The 16,042-nt window shown below is 42.4% G+C and overlaps 1 protein-coding gene across 1 annotated transcript; it reads right to left on the bottom strand.

Annotated features, from left to right (window-relative positions):
* Positions 1–2,049: 2,049 nt before the first annotated feature.
* LOC140304654 (transcription factor Sox-10-like) lies at positions 2,050–6,249 on the bottom strand. The gene is made up of 4 exons (XM_072383378.1): positions 6,141–6,249; positions 5,120–5,786; positions 4,531–4,799; positions 2,050–4,336 (listed from the first exon to the last, which is right to left on the bottom strand). Exons 2-4 carry the CDS (start codon positions 5,560–5,562, stop codon positions 3,549–3,551), a joined length of 1,500 nt encoding a protein of 499 aa, XP_072239479.1. The 5' UTR covers positions 5,563–5,786; positions 6,141–6,249; the 3' UTR covers positions 2,050–3,548.
* Between the last annotated feature and the right edge of the window lie 9,793 nt (positions 6,250–16,042).

Below are 16,042 nucleotides of genomic sequence, written 5' to 3'. Positions count from 1 at the left end.
CTCTGTGCAGATGAGACCAAATTGGAGAAGTCTGACCATAATACACCACATTTGGTGAAAACCAAACACAGCATATCGGCACAAAGACCTCATGCTAACTATCAAGCATGGCTGTGGAGTTGTGATGATTTGGGCTTGTTTTGCAGCCACAGGACCTGGGCTCTTCAGTCATTGAGTCAACCATGAACTTCTCTGTAAGTATTCTAGGAGCCAAATGTGAGGACATCTGTCTGACAGCTAAAGCTTGGCTTAAACTAGGTCATACAACAAGGCAAATATCAGAAGCACAAGAGAAGATCTGCAGCAAAATGGCCAAAATAGAAACAAATCAGCGTGTTGCTATTTCAAATCAGCGTGTTGCTATTTCAGTCAAAGTTCAGACCTAACCTGATTGAAATGCTATGGAGATATATTAGGAGAGTTGTGCATAAACAAATGCCTGCAAACCTCAGTAAACTGAAGCAATGATGTGAAAAAAGGTGGGCCAAAATTCCTCCATAATGATCTGAGAGACTGATAACATTATACAAAGGTGGTTCTACAAGCTGCTGAATCATGGAGTGTTCTTAATTTATCACACACTGCTTCTGCATTTTAAATAATGAGACGGTCTAATATGTCATGTGTTGTTGTTCATCCGAGGTTGTATTTACCAAATCTTAAGACCTGGTGAGGACCAGATGTTTTCTTTTAAGTGATGTCCTGAAACGTAAAACCTTATAATTGAAATAGGGTGAACTTTCTTTTTCACATGTCTGTTGTGAAAAACTGGACAAATGAAACACAGACACGTAAACTTATGGGCATCGAGCTAAAGAAGATGTAGCCCAACTGCTAAACTTTTTTTCCATAAAAATGAAAACATTTATATACACCATTCTTTCAGAAGTTGTTAGCATCTTAAGTGCTCCAAAATGGCCCCGTTTGTCATTTCAAAATAAGATTATTGAAGGTTTTACTCAAGAAAATGAACTTGTTTCCTTCCAATTTGCCTTTTCTCTCTAAATCAGGTTCAGCACCCAATCTTTGGTCAAATTTTGGGTCTGCCACTATCCTTGTTTGCTTGCAGTGTTGTGAACTGTGAACTACATCAAATTGAAAAACTGGTTCACAGACTACCACTTTCATGTGATTAAATGACTTGTTTGACATTTTTTTTGCTTTGTTAACTGTTGAAAGAAGAAACAATTTTGGTAAAGTGTGACATTCTACTGGTTTTTCAGTTATTTGAGTTTTGAAACTATTAGTTTTCGGGTAGTCGCACGTCTTTTTTATTGATATTCATTTTTATTGTAATATATTCATTGATATGTTAGAACTTCAGTCTTTTGTCTATATCAATGGTGTCTTGCTGATGAACATTGTCCAGTATACAGAACTTTTTAATGCGTAGTGTTTGCATATATATCCCATGAATAACTGGCTACTTTTAAAATAAACTAAGCTAAGTAACTGTTTTGCTTATATGGGATTTCTATAGTTTATGTAAATGTAACACATTCACATTAAATGACCAATTTTATCCTTTTTTTTAACAGTTTTAACGATCTTTTCTGCACCTATGTTCACCAAACTGACTTTTTTCTTCTTCCAACCTGGAGTTATTGGCAGTTTACATGGATGCAACTTCTTGAACACTGTTTGCATCACCCTCAAACACAATGCCGATAATGAACTTGACATTTACAAGTTTGGACGCCATCCGCATGGGTTCAAACTGCAGCTGAATGTGGAAGATAGGGAGGGGGCCTCAGGTGGAGAGGGCAGAGTTGGAGGAAAGCCATGTACAAAAGTCCAAGTGTACACTAGTTACCAAGCTGAAATTGGCTTTGCCTCTGGCTCTTTACACCCTCCCCTTCTCTCTCTTTCTGTCCCTCTCCCTGAGTGAAAGACTCTCTTTGTCTCTCGCAGTAACACGCAGTCCCCAGCCGATTAAATGTGGGGAATTAGTAGTCAATTTTAGCCCACACCACACACACAAACACACTAAACAGCTTAGGCTGGTGGGGCTCTGATTGTGTTGTTATTACAGTTCACACGTCAGCACCATGTTTTTAATTATTTATTTATTTTTTGTCACCCTTCACTTGCTCACTGCTCCGTGTCTTATTTCTGCACCGTTCCCGCTGCAGTGAATAAGTGTCACACAGGATCTCGTGTGTTTTTTTTTATTATAAATAAATTGATTTAATAGATGACAACAATAATATTTCAACATCGCCTTTCTTGTAAGGAAGCAGAAATACTCAAGTGAATGTGTCGCAAACACTTTACAAAACTATCCAGAATTATACAAAATGGAAGAAGCAAAGAGGGGACACACAATGCGTTATCACTTACATCAAAACATCTATATGGCAAAAAGGGTCAGTATAAAATGGAAAAACATTGCGTCACGTAAAGAAGGTGAAGTTCACATTGGTATAGACAAAGAGGAGGATTTGAATGCAACGTGCAACTCTAAAGATAAAGGCATGATTTTGGCCTCCACGCACAGTGTTTGTGCATGTGATTCTAATCCTTAAGTAGGACCAGGAGTTGGACAATTATCTCAAGAGATTTGGTTGAGACTTTGTAATTATAGATTTTTAAGTCAGTTACTTGATAAATCAAAGGTAAATCAGAAAACTGCTCGGCACTTAAAAAGCAAAAAAGTAAATTAAAGTGGGGGTTTACTGCGCTGGGATCAGCCTTCATTGATCAGGAGTCTGGGGTTGTACTTCTCCTTTGCTATCACAACAAAACAAACAGAGTTGAGGTAAATGTCCATGACTGACTGACATGTTAAAATACATCTTTAAGAGCTCTCTTTCCCTCTCTTTTTCCTATTTTTCCCCTTAAATGCTTAATTGTTTAGTTCAGTGAAGGTGGTGTAAAGGAAGGACAGAGATGCAGGCTGTGTTATCTACAGAAAAAAAAAGAGTTGCAGCTATCCTTTTCTGGCCATGAAAAACAACCCCAGGTAACATCTGAAGTGAAAGAAAACATACTTTTTCCCAAAGCAGTGGTGCAGATGTACATGTGTAATATCAAATCAGTCACAATAAAGTTACCCCCTAGCATATCAACATTGACAATAAACTTACTAATCATATAAAATAACACAAAAAACATCAAATAATCCTTTAGTTTGGTTAATAGAATCTGATTATGTCAGGCTAAACCCGTCACCTCTGGATGTTATCAGAGTCACTCATCAGTTCAACATTTGTCCACTCCCAGTGTCTCTTCCATCACACCTGCTGTATACGCCAACTCATAAATTCATGATGGCACACATTTGTTAGGGTTTTCATGTTTTTGATTGGCTGTGGGCCCATGACTCTCACTTTATTCTGTGTGAGTTTGTGGCTTCTTTATAATTGTGTTAGGTCCCATGGATGCATCTTGCATTATATTGGCTAAAAAAGTAAAAATCTCTAATATGGCACAGACACACATGCATATACACACATATACACAATCACACGCTCTCATATTTGCACACACACAGATACAGAGATGCACTCACACACTTCCCATATTTCCCTCTGCTCAGCTGGTCTGCCTCAAGGTCTTGTGAGTGTGGTGTAAACAGGCTGCTCCCAATGTGTGGGGCTGTGTGAAGGGGCCACGCTGGACGGGTCTCCTATGGTAGTGTACAGAGGCCTCTGTGTAGGGCCCATGTATGAGAAGGCTGAATACAGCCCTGGAGCTTGGCTGGAGTGGGCATAGTACGCCCCGGGGGCCTGGTGCTCTCCGTACTCAAACTGAGCCCTAGAGGCCAGCGAGGGGAAAGCAGAGCCATAGTGAGGGAGACTGAGTGGGGCGTAGGTGACATGGGTGCCCGAGGAGGGAGAGGATGAGGCCTCAGCGTAGTGGCTACCTGACGCAGACTCACTCTTGATCTGAGCCTTGGAGGGATCGGAGGAGGATGGAGAGGCCTGAGGCTGCTGCTGCTGTTTGGAGAGCCAGGCCGAGTGCCCGCTCGCAGCAGCCAGGGCATAGGCATAAGAGGAGGCAGAGGAACCTGCAGAGGGGGCCCCGGCGCCGCTCTGAGGGTGGCCGTTTGGAGGAAGGTACTGGTCAAACTCGTTGACGTCAAACGGTTCGATGTTGGACATCACCTCATGGCTGATCTCGCCGATGTCCATGGTGCCAAAGTCAATGTGGGGTTTAGCTGTCGATGATGACGGGCCAACAGACACCCCTTCAGCTCCCACCCCGAGGGCTCCCCTGGACCCCCCTGATCCTCCAGCCGCTCCTGCTCCCCCCTCCCTCTTGGCATCTGACAGTTTCCCAGACTGGAGCTCTGTCTTTGGGGTGGTGGGGGGTGTGGGTGGGCTGTGACCCTGACCTAAAAGAGAAAGAAGAAAGAGTAACGTTGTGAACTTTGACATCTTGTACGTTCTCATGTCTCCTTTTAATGACTCATGTTTCGAAATAAAGAGTGGATCCCACATATTTAATTTTTCTCCCACCAAATATCTCTTTGAGACATGAAAACAAATTTGTTGAGGTGTCATGACACAGAACCAAAGATGTACCCACCAGCAGGATGGTGATGATGATGGTGGTGGTGCAGGTCACCCAGGGGAGACCCAGCCCCGCCATTGTGGTCCAGGTGTAAGGTCTTGTAGTGCGACTGGGAGTGGCTGGCCTCTCCTTCTCCTTGGCTATCAGACTCACTAGAAGGCATCAGTTTGCCGTTTTTGCGTCTCCGGGGCTGGTACTTGTACTCCGGATAGTCTTTCTTGTGCTGTTTCCTCAGCCTCTCTGCCTCCTCAATGAATGGCCTCTTGTCGTTCTCGTTCAACAGCCTGGACAAAGAGAAAAGGCACGGAGAGTTCTATAGGTTTTCATTGTAAGCATGAAAGCAGTTCCATGTTATTTATTTGAAAATGATCAATTCTAATGCTTTAAATGTTGTGCGCAAAAACAGCAATAATTCGCCATTGGCTCGCTTAAATTTGGACTTTAACTTTGAACTGGATCTCTGAAGTTGAAATATTTTTCTCAGAATCCAATTTGAGAAAATAATTATTATCATTATTATATATATATATATATATATTACATTTAATCACCCCGACACGTCCATTACGCACGAACACAGTGAATGCGCCACTCTGATACAAACCTCCACAGTTTGCCCAGGGTCTTGCTTAGCTCCGCGTTGTGCAGGTGGGGGTACTGGTCGGCCAGTTTTCTCCTTGCTGCTTGCGCCCACACCATGAAGGCATTCATGGGCCTCTTCACGTGGGGTTTAGTTTTGTTGCCGTTGTTTACGCGCACCGGCATGGGCACAAGCGTCCAGTCATATCCGTCCAGCACCTGGCTCACCGCCTCCCTGATGCCGATCGGGAACCGATCGTCCTCTTCCTCCGACTTGGCCCCCGTTCTGCCTCCATCCTCACCGCTGCCATCCGCCACACAGAGCGCGGTGAGCTGCTGCGGCGGCCCGCTCAGAGGTGAGTCCTGGCCGGGCGGCGCTCCGGATTGAGTCGGTGAGAGTGAGTTACCGTCGTCTGACCCACCGGGACTCAGCTCCGCCTCGGACAGGCTGTGCTCCTCACCGGACATTTTTTTTTCTTTATAATTACTCCAACTGACAAGAAAACACTCGTATACAGTATTATATTCTAGAGAGTCCAGAACTATGTGATTTATTATTTATATCGTTTAGAAAAATGTCTCAAGTGTCCAACGCTTATTGTTGACGCTTCTCAGGAAAAGCCATATTGATGGGCAAGAAGTGCCAAATCCTTTTCAACCGTTGGCTCCTTTGCAGAAAACAGCGGCTATATCTAAAAAATGAGACAAACAACGGAACAGTTCAGAACTGAAACAGTCCACAAATGAAATTACTTGTAACTTTAGCTTTGAACCCAAACCTGAACCTATTTGTCCAGAGAGGGAAAAATAATAAAAAATGAAACGGACAAACAGCATCTACAAAAAGCTGCATCTCTGGCCAATAAGAAATCCGAAAATACCGCAACCAGAAAATAACATTTCAATTTTAAACGAAATCTAAAAGCGAAATGACGGCTAATTTGACGTGTAAGTGACAATAGGTGAAAATGCATGGCGCATAAATGTCGATATGAAATATTTTCATTTATGTCAGAAACGTTGCATTATAAAATTACATAACTTACCAATTTAGATGTCCAGTGGTTCAGCATGGGAGTGTGTGTGGCTGGCTGCAGAGCCGATGAATGGCTGCTCTGTGTGGCAACAGCGGAGCTTAAAGAGCGCCTTGTGAGACTAACTGGGAGAAAAAAAAAAAGAAAAAGAAAAAAAAAGTGATTGAAACTGGAAAACATTCCCAAAGAGACAGCATTCCAGCACACAGCCAGCCCCGCCCCCTTCGGCGCCACGCGGCGCCCTGATTGGCCCTCTAATTATCCCGCTGCTTTCTGACTGGACGGCAGTGCGGCCACGTTAATGCGCGTCTGTCCATCGCTGCAACATTTCCAACAGTGAAGAGGTGAGAGTTTTACCTCGGAGTGGCTTAAATGACTCGACAGTGCGGCCATTTAGAGGCAGGAGAAGGCCGGCTTTGTTGGACGTGTTAACACGTATCAAACAAATAAACAATCAAGGGGAGAGTTATTGCTCCATGTGGTCACGGTCCAGAAAAAAAAGTGAAAGAAAGAAAGAAAATAAAAACAAAAAGAAAGAAAAATCACCCGTGAATTGCAAAGCTTGGCTCCGATTTTAGATGTCCAGTTTGATGGAGGAAATGTAGCTCTAAAATCTGACTCTTCAGCAGACAGAACCTCCAATTTATGAGAGGAGAAGAGCACAGAAATTGTTATCACGATAGTTTATGCTTGTTGTCTAATGTCCCCGCGCAATTAACGCTAATTAGGTCTAACGTGCTGAGCTCAAGCCTGTTGTGTTGCTTTAAGATATTTCATTATGTTATCATACAGTATATTTTCATCAGAAGCCATAAGCACCTAACATAAGTAAGAAAACATCTCCTCATTAACGACTTGATGGTTTATGGCTCAGAAATCTCAAGTTCACGTTGAACTTTTCAGTTTTAGGTGCTTTTTTCAGTTTTAGGTGCCTAATTGATCTGTAGAAATCTTTCAGTCTTCTGCTCTGGGAATGATGCGGGAACAGGTGTGAACATGGGTTCACATACCTTCTTGAAACACCCTCCACCACCATACCCTCGAGCACGAACCACATCGACGATACCTCCCAAAACAAACATCCCGCGTTTACGCCAATCTTTATGCTCTGTGCGCGCGCGTGATGACCGATTTGTCCGCGCTCGGGCCGTGAGATAAACCGTTAAAGCGTGGCCTGATGGGAAGCGGCATCCGATGCGAGCGCGCGCGCACACGCGCACACACACAAATTGAATGCAACAATGACCCCTGTGTGTCCGCAGCCTCTCAAGTCGGGCCCGACTCTCAGCTTTCTCCCTCTCTCTCCCGCTCCTCTCTTTGCTCTCTTTGTCTACATCTCAGGTGAATTGTAGCCATGTGATCAAACGCCCAAGCCTCTATCCATTAACCCTCGTAAATGAAAAAAATGGGGAACAAAAAGCAGTTTTGTGCTGCAAACATGGAAAAAAAATGATAACAGAGGGCGATGTGTGCGTCTTTCTCCCTTTATGTCCGAGCATAGACACAAGTCGCGCACACACAGAAAATGCTCCGCGGCGGACGGGACACATGGATCTCTCTCTAGTCCTAGCCGCGACACTTTTCCATCTCTTAACCTCCTAACACACTCACCTGGATTTGGGCCTGATGGTGGGGCGCTGCGTTTGGGCGTGAGGGGCCGTGGTGGTGGCGGCGGTGGTGTGGGGGACACCTTTGCTGCACCCCACCGTGCACACCAACAACACAGGGATTCTGCGTGAGGCCTCCGAGGCTTGTAGTGAGTTGTGTGTGTGTGTTTGTTTGTTTGTGAAGGGATTGCTGTCGTTGTTTCACAGGAGTTTTGAAATGTGCGGGTTACGCTGTGCGTATGTTTCTGTCTTTCATCTTGCTTGTGCAGACTGTGGAGAGCTGAGGTATCATCAAGAGTGTTGGGTCAGCGAAGCTGGATGTGCATCCCACCTCCTCACCCTCCCCTCCCCCAGAGAGAGAGCGTGTGTGTGTCAGAGCAGAATCACCGGAGGGCATTTGTTGTATTAAAAATATTAGAACATTTAAAAAAACATTGCAAATATATTTAACCGTTGATTTGCAAAAGTCTGTCTAATAGGCTTCTGAACAGTTATTACAACGAGTATCATTGTGTTGTATTAGAAAACCGAGCTGATCATTGACGGATGACTATTTGTTGTAGTTTCGTTTTGTATTAAACTGATTTCGTTGTGTAGAATATAAAGCGAAGCTCGCTTAAATATGGATTTCAATTTCCCAGGACTTTACACCCAGGGTTTGATGCTAAACTAAACTAAACGAAACAGGACACAATACCATACCGCCTCTGCATAGTAATAAAACAAAGGGGGGAAAAACCTCCACAGCTGTCAGTCTGAAGACTTTTTTTATTTTTCTATTTTCCTACTGAGGAAATTATCTTTTTTAAAAAATACTTTCCATTTCTTTTAAATGAGGACTACATTAGAAATATTTGTTTTATCTTGTTAGGCTGGTAAGCGTATAAAGGACTATTTTTTAAAATTCTTTTTACTATAACTAAGTAGAGAAGATGATGACTGAAATTTTGAAAATCGAACAAGTGGAGAAAATAACGCGCGCGGCCTCCGAAGACCTTAATGTTTCATGAAGTTCGCGCATTTTCTTTTAATCATTTTTAACGAATTAAATGTTATCTCATGACTGAACGGGTGCTCTTTTTTTAAAATCCATGGAATAAAAAGCGGGACGGAACTTTAACGTATGGTTCTGTGCAACATTTTCTCACTTTCACGCGTTAGAATGACTTAGAAAGCTGCTATTAAAAAAAAGAAAAGAAAAGAAACACTCAAACGCTCACAATTTGTTCTGTTCGTTGACGGAAAATGTTGATTCCGATTAATTTCCCTGTAGATCTTGTGCTCTTTAACGGGAGTAAGGTTGTGTCTCTCATTTTCATTTGAAATGTTTTCATTTCTAATGCGATTACACTTTTTTCAGAGACGATTTTAACTTTATTCCCACTTCTTTTACTGTTGCAACTTGTTTTTACTCAAAACTCCCTGAAAATCGAAGACAAGCTCATTTCTAATTTCTAACTTTAAAATGCTCCACCAAACTGGAAACCTGGAAAACTGGATTTTTAATGAAATAGACTGTCCTACAGCAGTAAAGGGACAGTCAGCTCTCGCTCTCTTTGTGAGGTCTTTTACTTTAACATCTTGTCCTCTGACAGTCAAAGACTTCAAACCTTTGCTCTGAATAAGATTAAAACAGGTGCGGTGCTTGCTATGTCAAAGGAACTTCTTATCCTATCACTAAAGTCTCAAAAGATTAATGAAAAAACAACAACACAGAAGTTGACAAGTTTAAAGTCATATACCAGTGATCAATTCCTCATAGCGATTAGAAGCAGCAAGATTCTGGCTCTTAGCTCAGCTGCTGCCTCTTACACCTGCTGAAACCTCAGCACAGAACTGTCCCCCCATTCAGCTGTGTACGATTGAAACTAAACTGGGAGATGACCTCGCTCTCATTTTGATCGAGTTCTAACTCTTGATATATATTTTCTTACATTTCTGCTTATCCTGTGTGAAACCATCATGAGCCTCAGGGCAGCTGTAACTTGTTAGAAAATAGAGCTCACATGGTTGCATCAGTGGCTGTGCTAACCTGCCATGTGACTGCAGTAATGGGCCTCTCCATGGCTGCACAGACTGTGTCACAAGAGCCTGTTTCCTGTGGCTCCTCAGGGAGAACGGGGAGGACAAGATGGGAGGAACGAGGTCTCATGATCAGCAGGGAGGTCAGAGATCCTGATCGGTTGATCGGTGGGAGAGAGAGAGGGGGTGGGAGTGGGGTGGGGGGGGGGGTCAAAGAGTCAGCTTCAGGTGCACATTCTGTCATGGGTAGCTGCTGGTTTAAACTGAGCCGCACTGCAACGGATTAATTTATTTCGCAGGGGCATTTTGATTTGGATGTCTTTTTTGTGATCAGGTGATGGAAAGAGAGACGGAAAAGTGAGAACATCCTTTAACGTTGGCCTTAACACTTGAACAGCGCCCAGGGGGAAATTCCTGAAATCTGATGAGAGACGGAGAGAAGAGGCAAGGGAGAGGAAAATAGACAGATGCCAATAGTGTGAGAGGGAGAGTGTGAGCGGGATGCAGATAAGAGAAGCATGCACAGCGGTCAAATATTCACATGCTGGGTCACATTCTGCATTAAACTGACGTATAATTGGTGGAAAGCAGTCATTCCCGTGTCAATAGGCACATTTGGCCTGAAATGAATGGCGTCATTTGTTCCAACTGATGACAAACTCAACAGAGGGATCTGAATTTGGATGTCAGAATTGGCACAGATTGGCCCGGTTGCTTCAGCTTTCAGCGCAAAAATGTTCCAGAGGGGTTGAAGCAGCCTGTTTTAAAATGAATTGCTAATTACAAGAGTGCTTCTCATGCTTTGGGACAGCTTCTTGGATTGTGAAAAAACACTGTAATTCATAAATGTCATTTCCTCTCAGGGTCTGTGCGAAAAACAGTTGAGGTCAGTGCTTTTGCTTGGGGAATTCCAGCTCTTAAGCTAGACTATCAATAAAACTGAATCTCATGTGACTCCTCCACCAGCTTGTTTGTGGGACCTGTGCAGTGATCTCGCAGAGAGACAACAACATCTCTCCAACATCTCTGAGGTTTTCTGGGTTAAGGACATGCAGCTGTAACTGAGGAGCCGACCCCGTGACTGGGTTTACTTTTAAAATACCTCCACGTTCATGTAGAAATATTTGAAAAATAAAGGTCATATCAGGTCACACCATGAGCTAAGTGTTTTGACTCGCTGCTGAGAATGCACAGAACGGCTCTTGAAATTCTGCTTGGGAGAAAAGAGTGAAGTCAATGGCTGCAGGTGTTTTCTGGTTTTATCACTTGATTTATGCATCGTGAGGACTGTGTAAGTCGTGATGATGCAGTGACACGCCATCCATGGGGGATGAATAAAAAAAAGATTCTGCTATCTGACCCCTGTCACTCCCTTTCTGTCCATTTTCACCCTGTGAATTAGTGCAGCTGCACCACACTTAAATGGATGCCCCTCTTTTTTCTCCGAGAGTGTATGTGACCAACCATGAATCCTCTCTTTGTGCTCTGTCTGCTGAGTTTCCCCCCTCTATAGTTTCTTGCCTTCTTCATCTTTTCTATTTGGGAAAGAGGGGCTTCGGTTGTGATGGCGGCAGCACTGGTGAGGTGGTGGTGGCGGTAGCGATGGTGGTGGCGGCGGTGGGGAAGAGAGAGCCGGGGGGGGGGGGGTAACTTGTTGGACCACATTCTTGTGCAGCTGTGGAGGCTGGTGCAGGGTGGGGGGTGTGGAGGGCAGGGCAGGATCATCATTGCATTGCAGGGCATCGTGAATGGTCTATTGTTCGGTGCTTTGCTGTGTCCACATCTCTCTGCCACAACTTCAGCTTGTCTGGGAGCGATGGTGGAAAAGTAGAAGAACAACAGAGCAATAAAGGGAGAAATTGAGAATTTATTTGTGACACTGATGAAAATACGAAACCAGACTTTGAGACATTGTCTTAGAAAATGGGGTATTTGTGTCTCAGGTGCAGAAGGATGTTATGTCATGATGATTAAGATGGGTATGATGGTTACGGAGACAATGATGGCATTCATGTTGCAGCTTTATGACTGCTTCGCCCCTCAGTCATACATGCCAGCATGCTGTTTAGTCATGCATCCATGACTGTTATCCACATCGAAAATCTTCCCGCAGAGCAGCAAAAGACTTAATCAGCTGCCATCACCAATAATTTATTCCTTAATTTTGAGAATACAATCCCACTGACATTGTTTTTCTGTCAGATTCAATTCTAAATGTGAATTTTGTTGTTGTTTTCTTAGTTCATTTAAACTATGATCATATGAAACTGTGCTGTTATCACCATGTGATGAAAAAACAAGCTTGTCGTGGGTTCATTTTCCTAATGATCAGAAGAAGTCAAGTTTGTAAAAGACAAAGGTGAAGTCAAACAAAGAGTAGACCAAAACCAGAACGGCCCAGAAGATCTCTCAGGTCAGGCATCTTTTAATGTAAGAGGCCATTTTCTATCAGAACAGAGCAGTAAACCAGGAGCGTATGGTTCTGCATATGAGAGGCTGTAGACAGCTTCACTTAAGACCCAAAATACAAACACACATGCACACACACTGTTTTTGGAGAATACTTTAGTTTGGTTATAGTACGATAAGACTGAAGGAGAAAACCCAGCCATCAGAAAAAAGTTATAGTAGCTTTCCTGTTTATTTACTGGTTCTGATACTCATGCAAATAAAATTCCATAATCTGTAATGAAGCAGCATGTGCTCAGTTTGGTTTGTAAAAGCAGGATCTTTGTATATAAAAAAGATCTTTTCTATTGTTTTTTTAAAAATGCTTTTGGCTTATTTTTTTGTGGGTTGAACACGTGACTCTTTCTAAAAATCACCTTCAATGCTATTTTTAATGTTATTTTCTACTGCTGATAAAAAATTTTTAAAAACTGTCTGTGAACAGCAGGCCACCAAGTTAGTCACACTAAAGCAAGCTATTGAATGCGTCCCGTTTTTTGTTGTTCCACCTCCCAACAACTGTAGCTCTCACTCATATTTCAAGAATTGAGTTAACTCTTAATGTATCGCTTGCTCCTGGTGTTGTGCAAACTGTTCTGTAACTGCAAATAAAGCAACATTTCTTTGTGAAAACAAAACCAAACTGTCCGTGTTTTATCTAAAGAGTAAATACCCTTTATTTCATAGGGTTCTGATGAAAAAAACTCAAAGATTTCGTATGACAATTTATCTATGAGAACATGAGGGAGAAACAAAAAGAAAGGGAGAAAGTAGTTTCAACTTTCCAATCATGAGTTCTTCTCAGAACATTTAATTAGTCTGTGAGAACGAAAAAGAAAGAGGGAGACGGCCTGAGGGTCTGGAGAAAAGATGGCTACATGAAAGAGTCCGTTGTTGTCCGAGCAGACGGAGAGATGAAAGGCAACAGGACAGAAAGATGGATGAGAGATTTGGGAGGGGAGAGTGAGAAATATGGTGATTTATTATTTACTACTCATGTCTGTCATTTGGACTTTTTGTCTGCTTTTTTTAAATGGGCTGGACTAAATTTAAGCAACTTAATAATTATGCAGTGTGTCTGCAAATACATGTTATAGTGACCTTCAATCAGTTCCTCATGAAAATAGCTTTGTAACAGATGCAAAAAGGAAGAACTGTAAAAATCTAACAACATTTTAGGATATTGAAGCACAGCATACGGAGGAATTTTATCACTCGTTGGCCACGGTAATGAAGGACCTGTGACGTTTAATGGAATGCATGTAACATAATCTGTACACTCTGTGCTTCACAGAGTGTACAGATTACTAAATTTAAATGAATAAAAAACAAGACCATTGTAGAACAACTATACCACAAAGAAATTAGATAACCCCCCAAACAAACATAACCAAACAGCAACACACAGACAAAGGGTCGTAAAAGAGGAGAATGTGAAAGGTGTTCATCCCTTTCATATATGGCATCCACTGCAGTGGACCGTCATTCCAACCTCACCGAAAAACACATTATTTCCAACATCACCTTCAAACAAGCAACAATCATGTTTGAATACAGTCTTCATTAGCATTTATTTGCACGGAATACTCAAACATGAAAATGGTGAGAGAAATGTGTCTCTTTCACCTCTGGGATTTCTATTGAAACCCAACTACGAACAAACGTGTGCACAAACGTGATCGTTTAAACTATAATGAGGGGAAAACTTTGATGGAAGGGTTGGAGAGAAATGTGAGTGCAGCTTGCATGACTGGTGAGATTCAAGTTAGAGCCCCTATGTGTCCATTTTTAGGGAAACCACATGATCTAATTAGTATTGTGACATGATTGGTCACAATAGATGATTATAATCATCTATTGTGGACAATTCAATTATAATCAATTATAATTGGACAAAATCTTATTAGATTAATTAATCTATTGATCTGATAATAAAGGAGGGGATTTTGTTATTGTATTTCAGTTTGTGTTTCTTCATATCTTTCAGTTTGTGTGTATATGTGTGTGTGGATACACAGAGTGATGGGCTCCAGTGTGAGCGCACGCTGTATTTAAGTGAAAATAATCATCTGGGGTAGATTCGTGGTGCTATCAATTAGTGGCAATTTTAAATGGTTTTTGGTAAAATCGTATGGAATTTTACAATTTCAAAGAAGTTGTTTCTTATACTCAACAGTTGCGCTTTCATACGTCAAACTTTCCGGTGTTGACCGGGGGAGGTTTGGTCATATCCTGTTAACATTTCATTCCTGAAAACATGGAAAAAAATGGATCGCCACAGGCTGTTATCAGCAAGTTTTTTAATGTATGGAGTGATAATGTCCTAAACCAGCTCAGTAAAAATCTTTGACTCTAATATGCGAACAGAAGAAATCAAGAATTTTTAACCTGGTGTTCTGGAAATTCCCACATTTAGCTAAATTAAACCTCTTCTGTGTATTCCAACATATAATAACTGCTTTAATGTAAGAAATCAACTCGTGAAGTTCCATGAGTTGAAATCGTACTTTATTCCCCTGCTGCGTTTTGTTTTTCAAGTGCATTTCAAAATTATGTGTAACTCCAGTGGACTGCTGTGTGTTTCAGTAATGATTGAAATTCAGATGTAAGAAAAAGAATCCAGCTGGATGTGCTAAAAATCTCATCCTTCTGTTTTTGAGGATCCATGCTTGGTAAGGCCAAATTGCGCAATGAACCAGTGCTTATCAAATTTGATATTTTGGTTAACTGCCTGATTTGCTGAGAATTAAATAAGAGGAAGGTTGTTCCTCCATTTCTGTCCCCTCAAAAGCATAATAAAGCTTACCATAAAGACAGGATTCATTCGGTCTAAACGTATCAAACAATGCCGAGCTGCAGCTTCAAAGATCCAAAATTAGCACATCATATCAAATTTACAGCCTTGATTTTATGGCTGGGATTTGGACAGCAATTGCGGAAGTTAACATGTCAAACAGGACAATTGAGAAATAAAGAATCAATCATAAATATAGAAGACAGAGAGACAGAAAACACATGAGACAGATAGACAGACAGAAATGTCCAGGGGATGTTTGCCCTGTGGTGTTTCCCAGTCTGCCTCAGCAGACCTCTGATGTGGAGCTGAGTTGCACTGAGCTGTAGACAATGCTCCTCTGTCCCCCAGCGAGCTGCTCCACAGCTCCACAACAGACAACAGCTTATTATGGAATCAAAGATCCCCCAGCCTCAGCTCCCAGTGCCTAAATACTGTCCCCTGCTGAGCACACACACCCTGTCGCACAGCCCGAGGCCGCAAACAGCCCGTGAGGCCGGAGAGGGCACGCAGATATACGGGGTGTCACACACATGAAAGCACATGAACACACTCACACACTTAACCTACATGAGGAGGAACACACACTACCTTATTAGGCAGGATGCTAGTCAGCCATTAGCAGCCTTAACAAAGGTCCCAGAGGTCACACAGCTGCTCTCCTCTCCAATGTTGATGACAGGGGGATGTGAAGATATGGATAATTAACCAGCATCAGAAAAAGTCATGGAGGAGGATGGGATGACAGCAGGGAGAGACGAGCGTTGCACAGAGGAGAAACATATTGCCAGAGAGGATGAAGGATAAAATTCAATCCGACCAGTTTTCAGCTTGTAAAATAAAAGACATGGAAGAATGAAAAAGAGCAGCAGGGAGTAAATTAGAGCACTAATGAGCAGTCATATTAATAAGAGTCAGCGGGACAGCAGTCAACAGTCTCCTCATTGTATTTACAATATCAACTGGGTCTGATCTTAGGACCTGGTGCTGTCTGTGTCCAAGCTGATTTGACTGTCCTGGAGATACCAGGAGCTCTGTCGGGG

This window comes from Leuresthes tenuis, unplaced genomic scaffold (assembly GCF_036924035.1).
Source record: "Leuresthes tenuis unplaced genomic scaffold, fLeuTen1.0.hap1 SCAF_4, whole genome shotgun sequence".
Classification (NCBI taxonomy): domain Eukaryota; kingdom Metazoa; phylum Chordata; class Actinopteri; order Atheriniformes; family Atherinopsidae; genus Leuresthes; species Leuresthes tenuis.
This window is presented reverse-complemented; position numbering and strand designations above follow the sequence as displayed.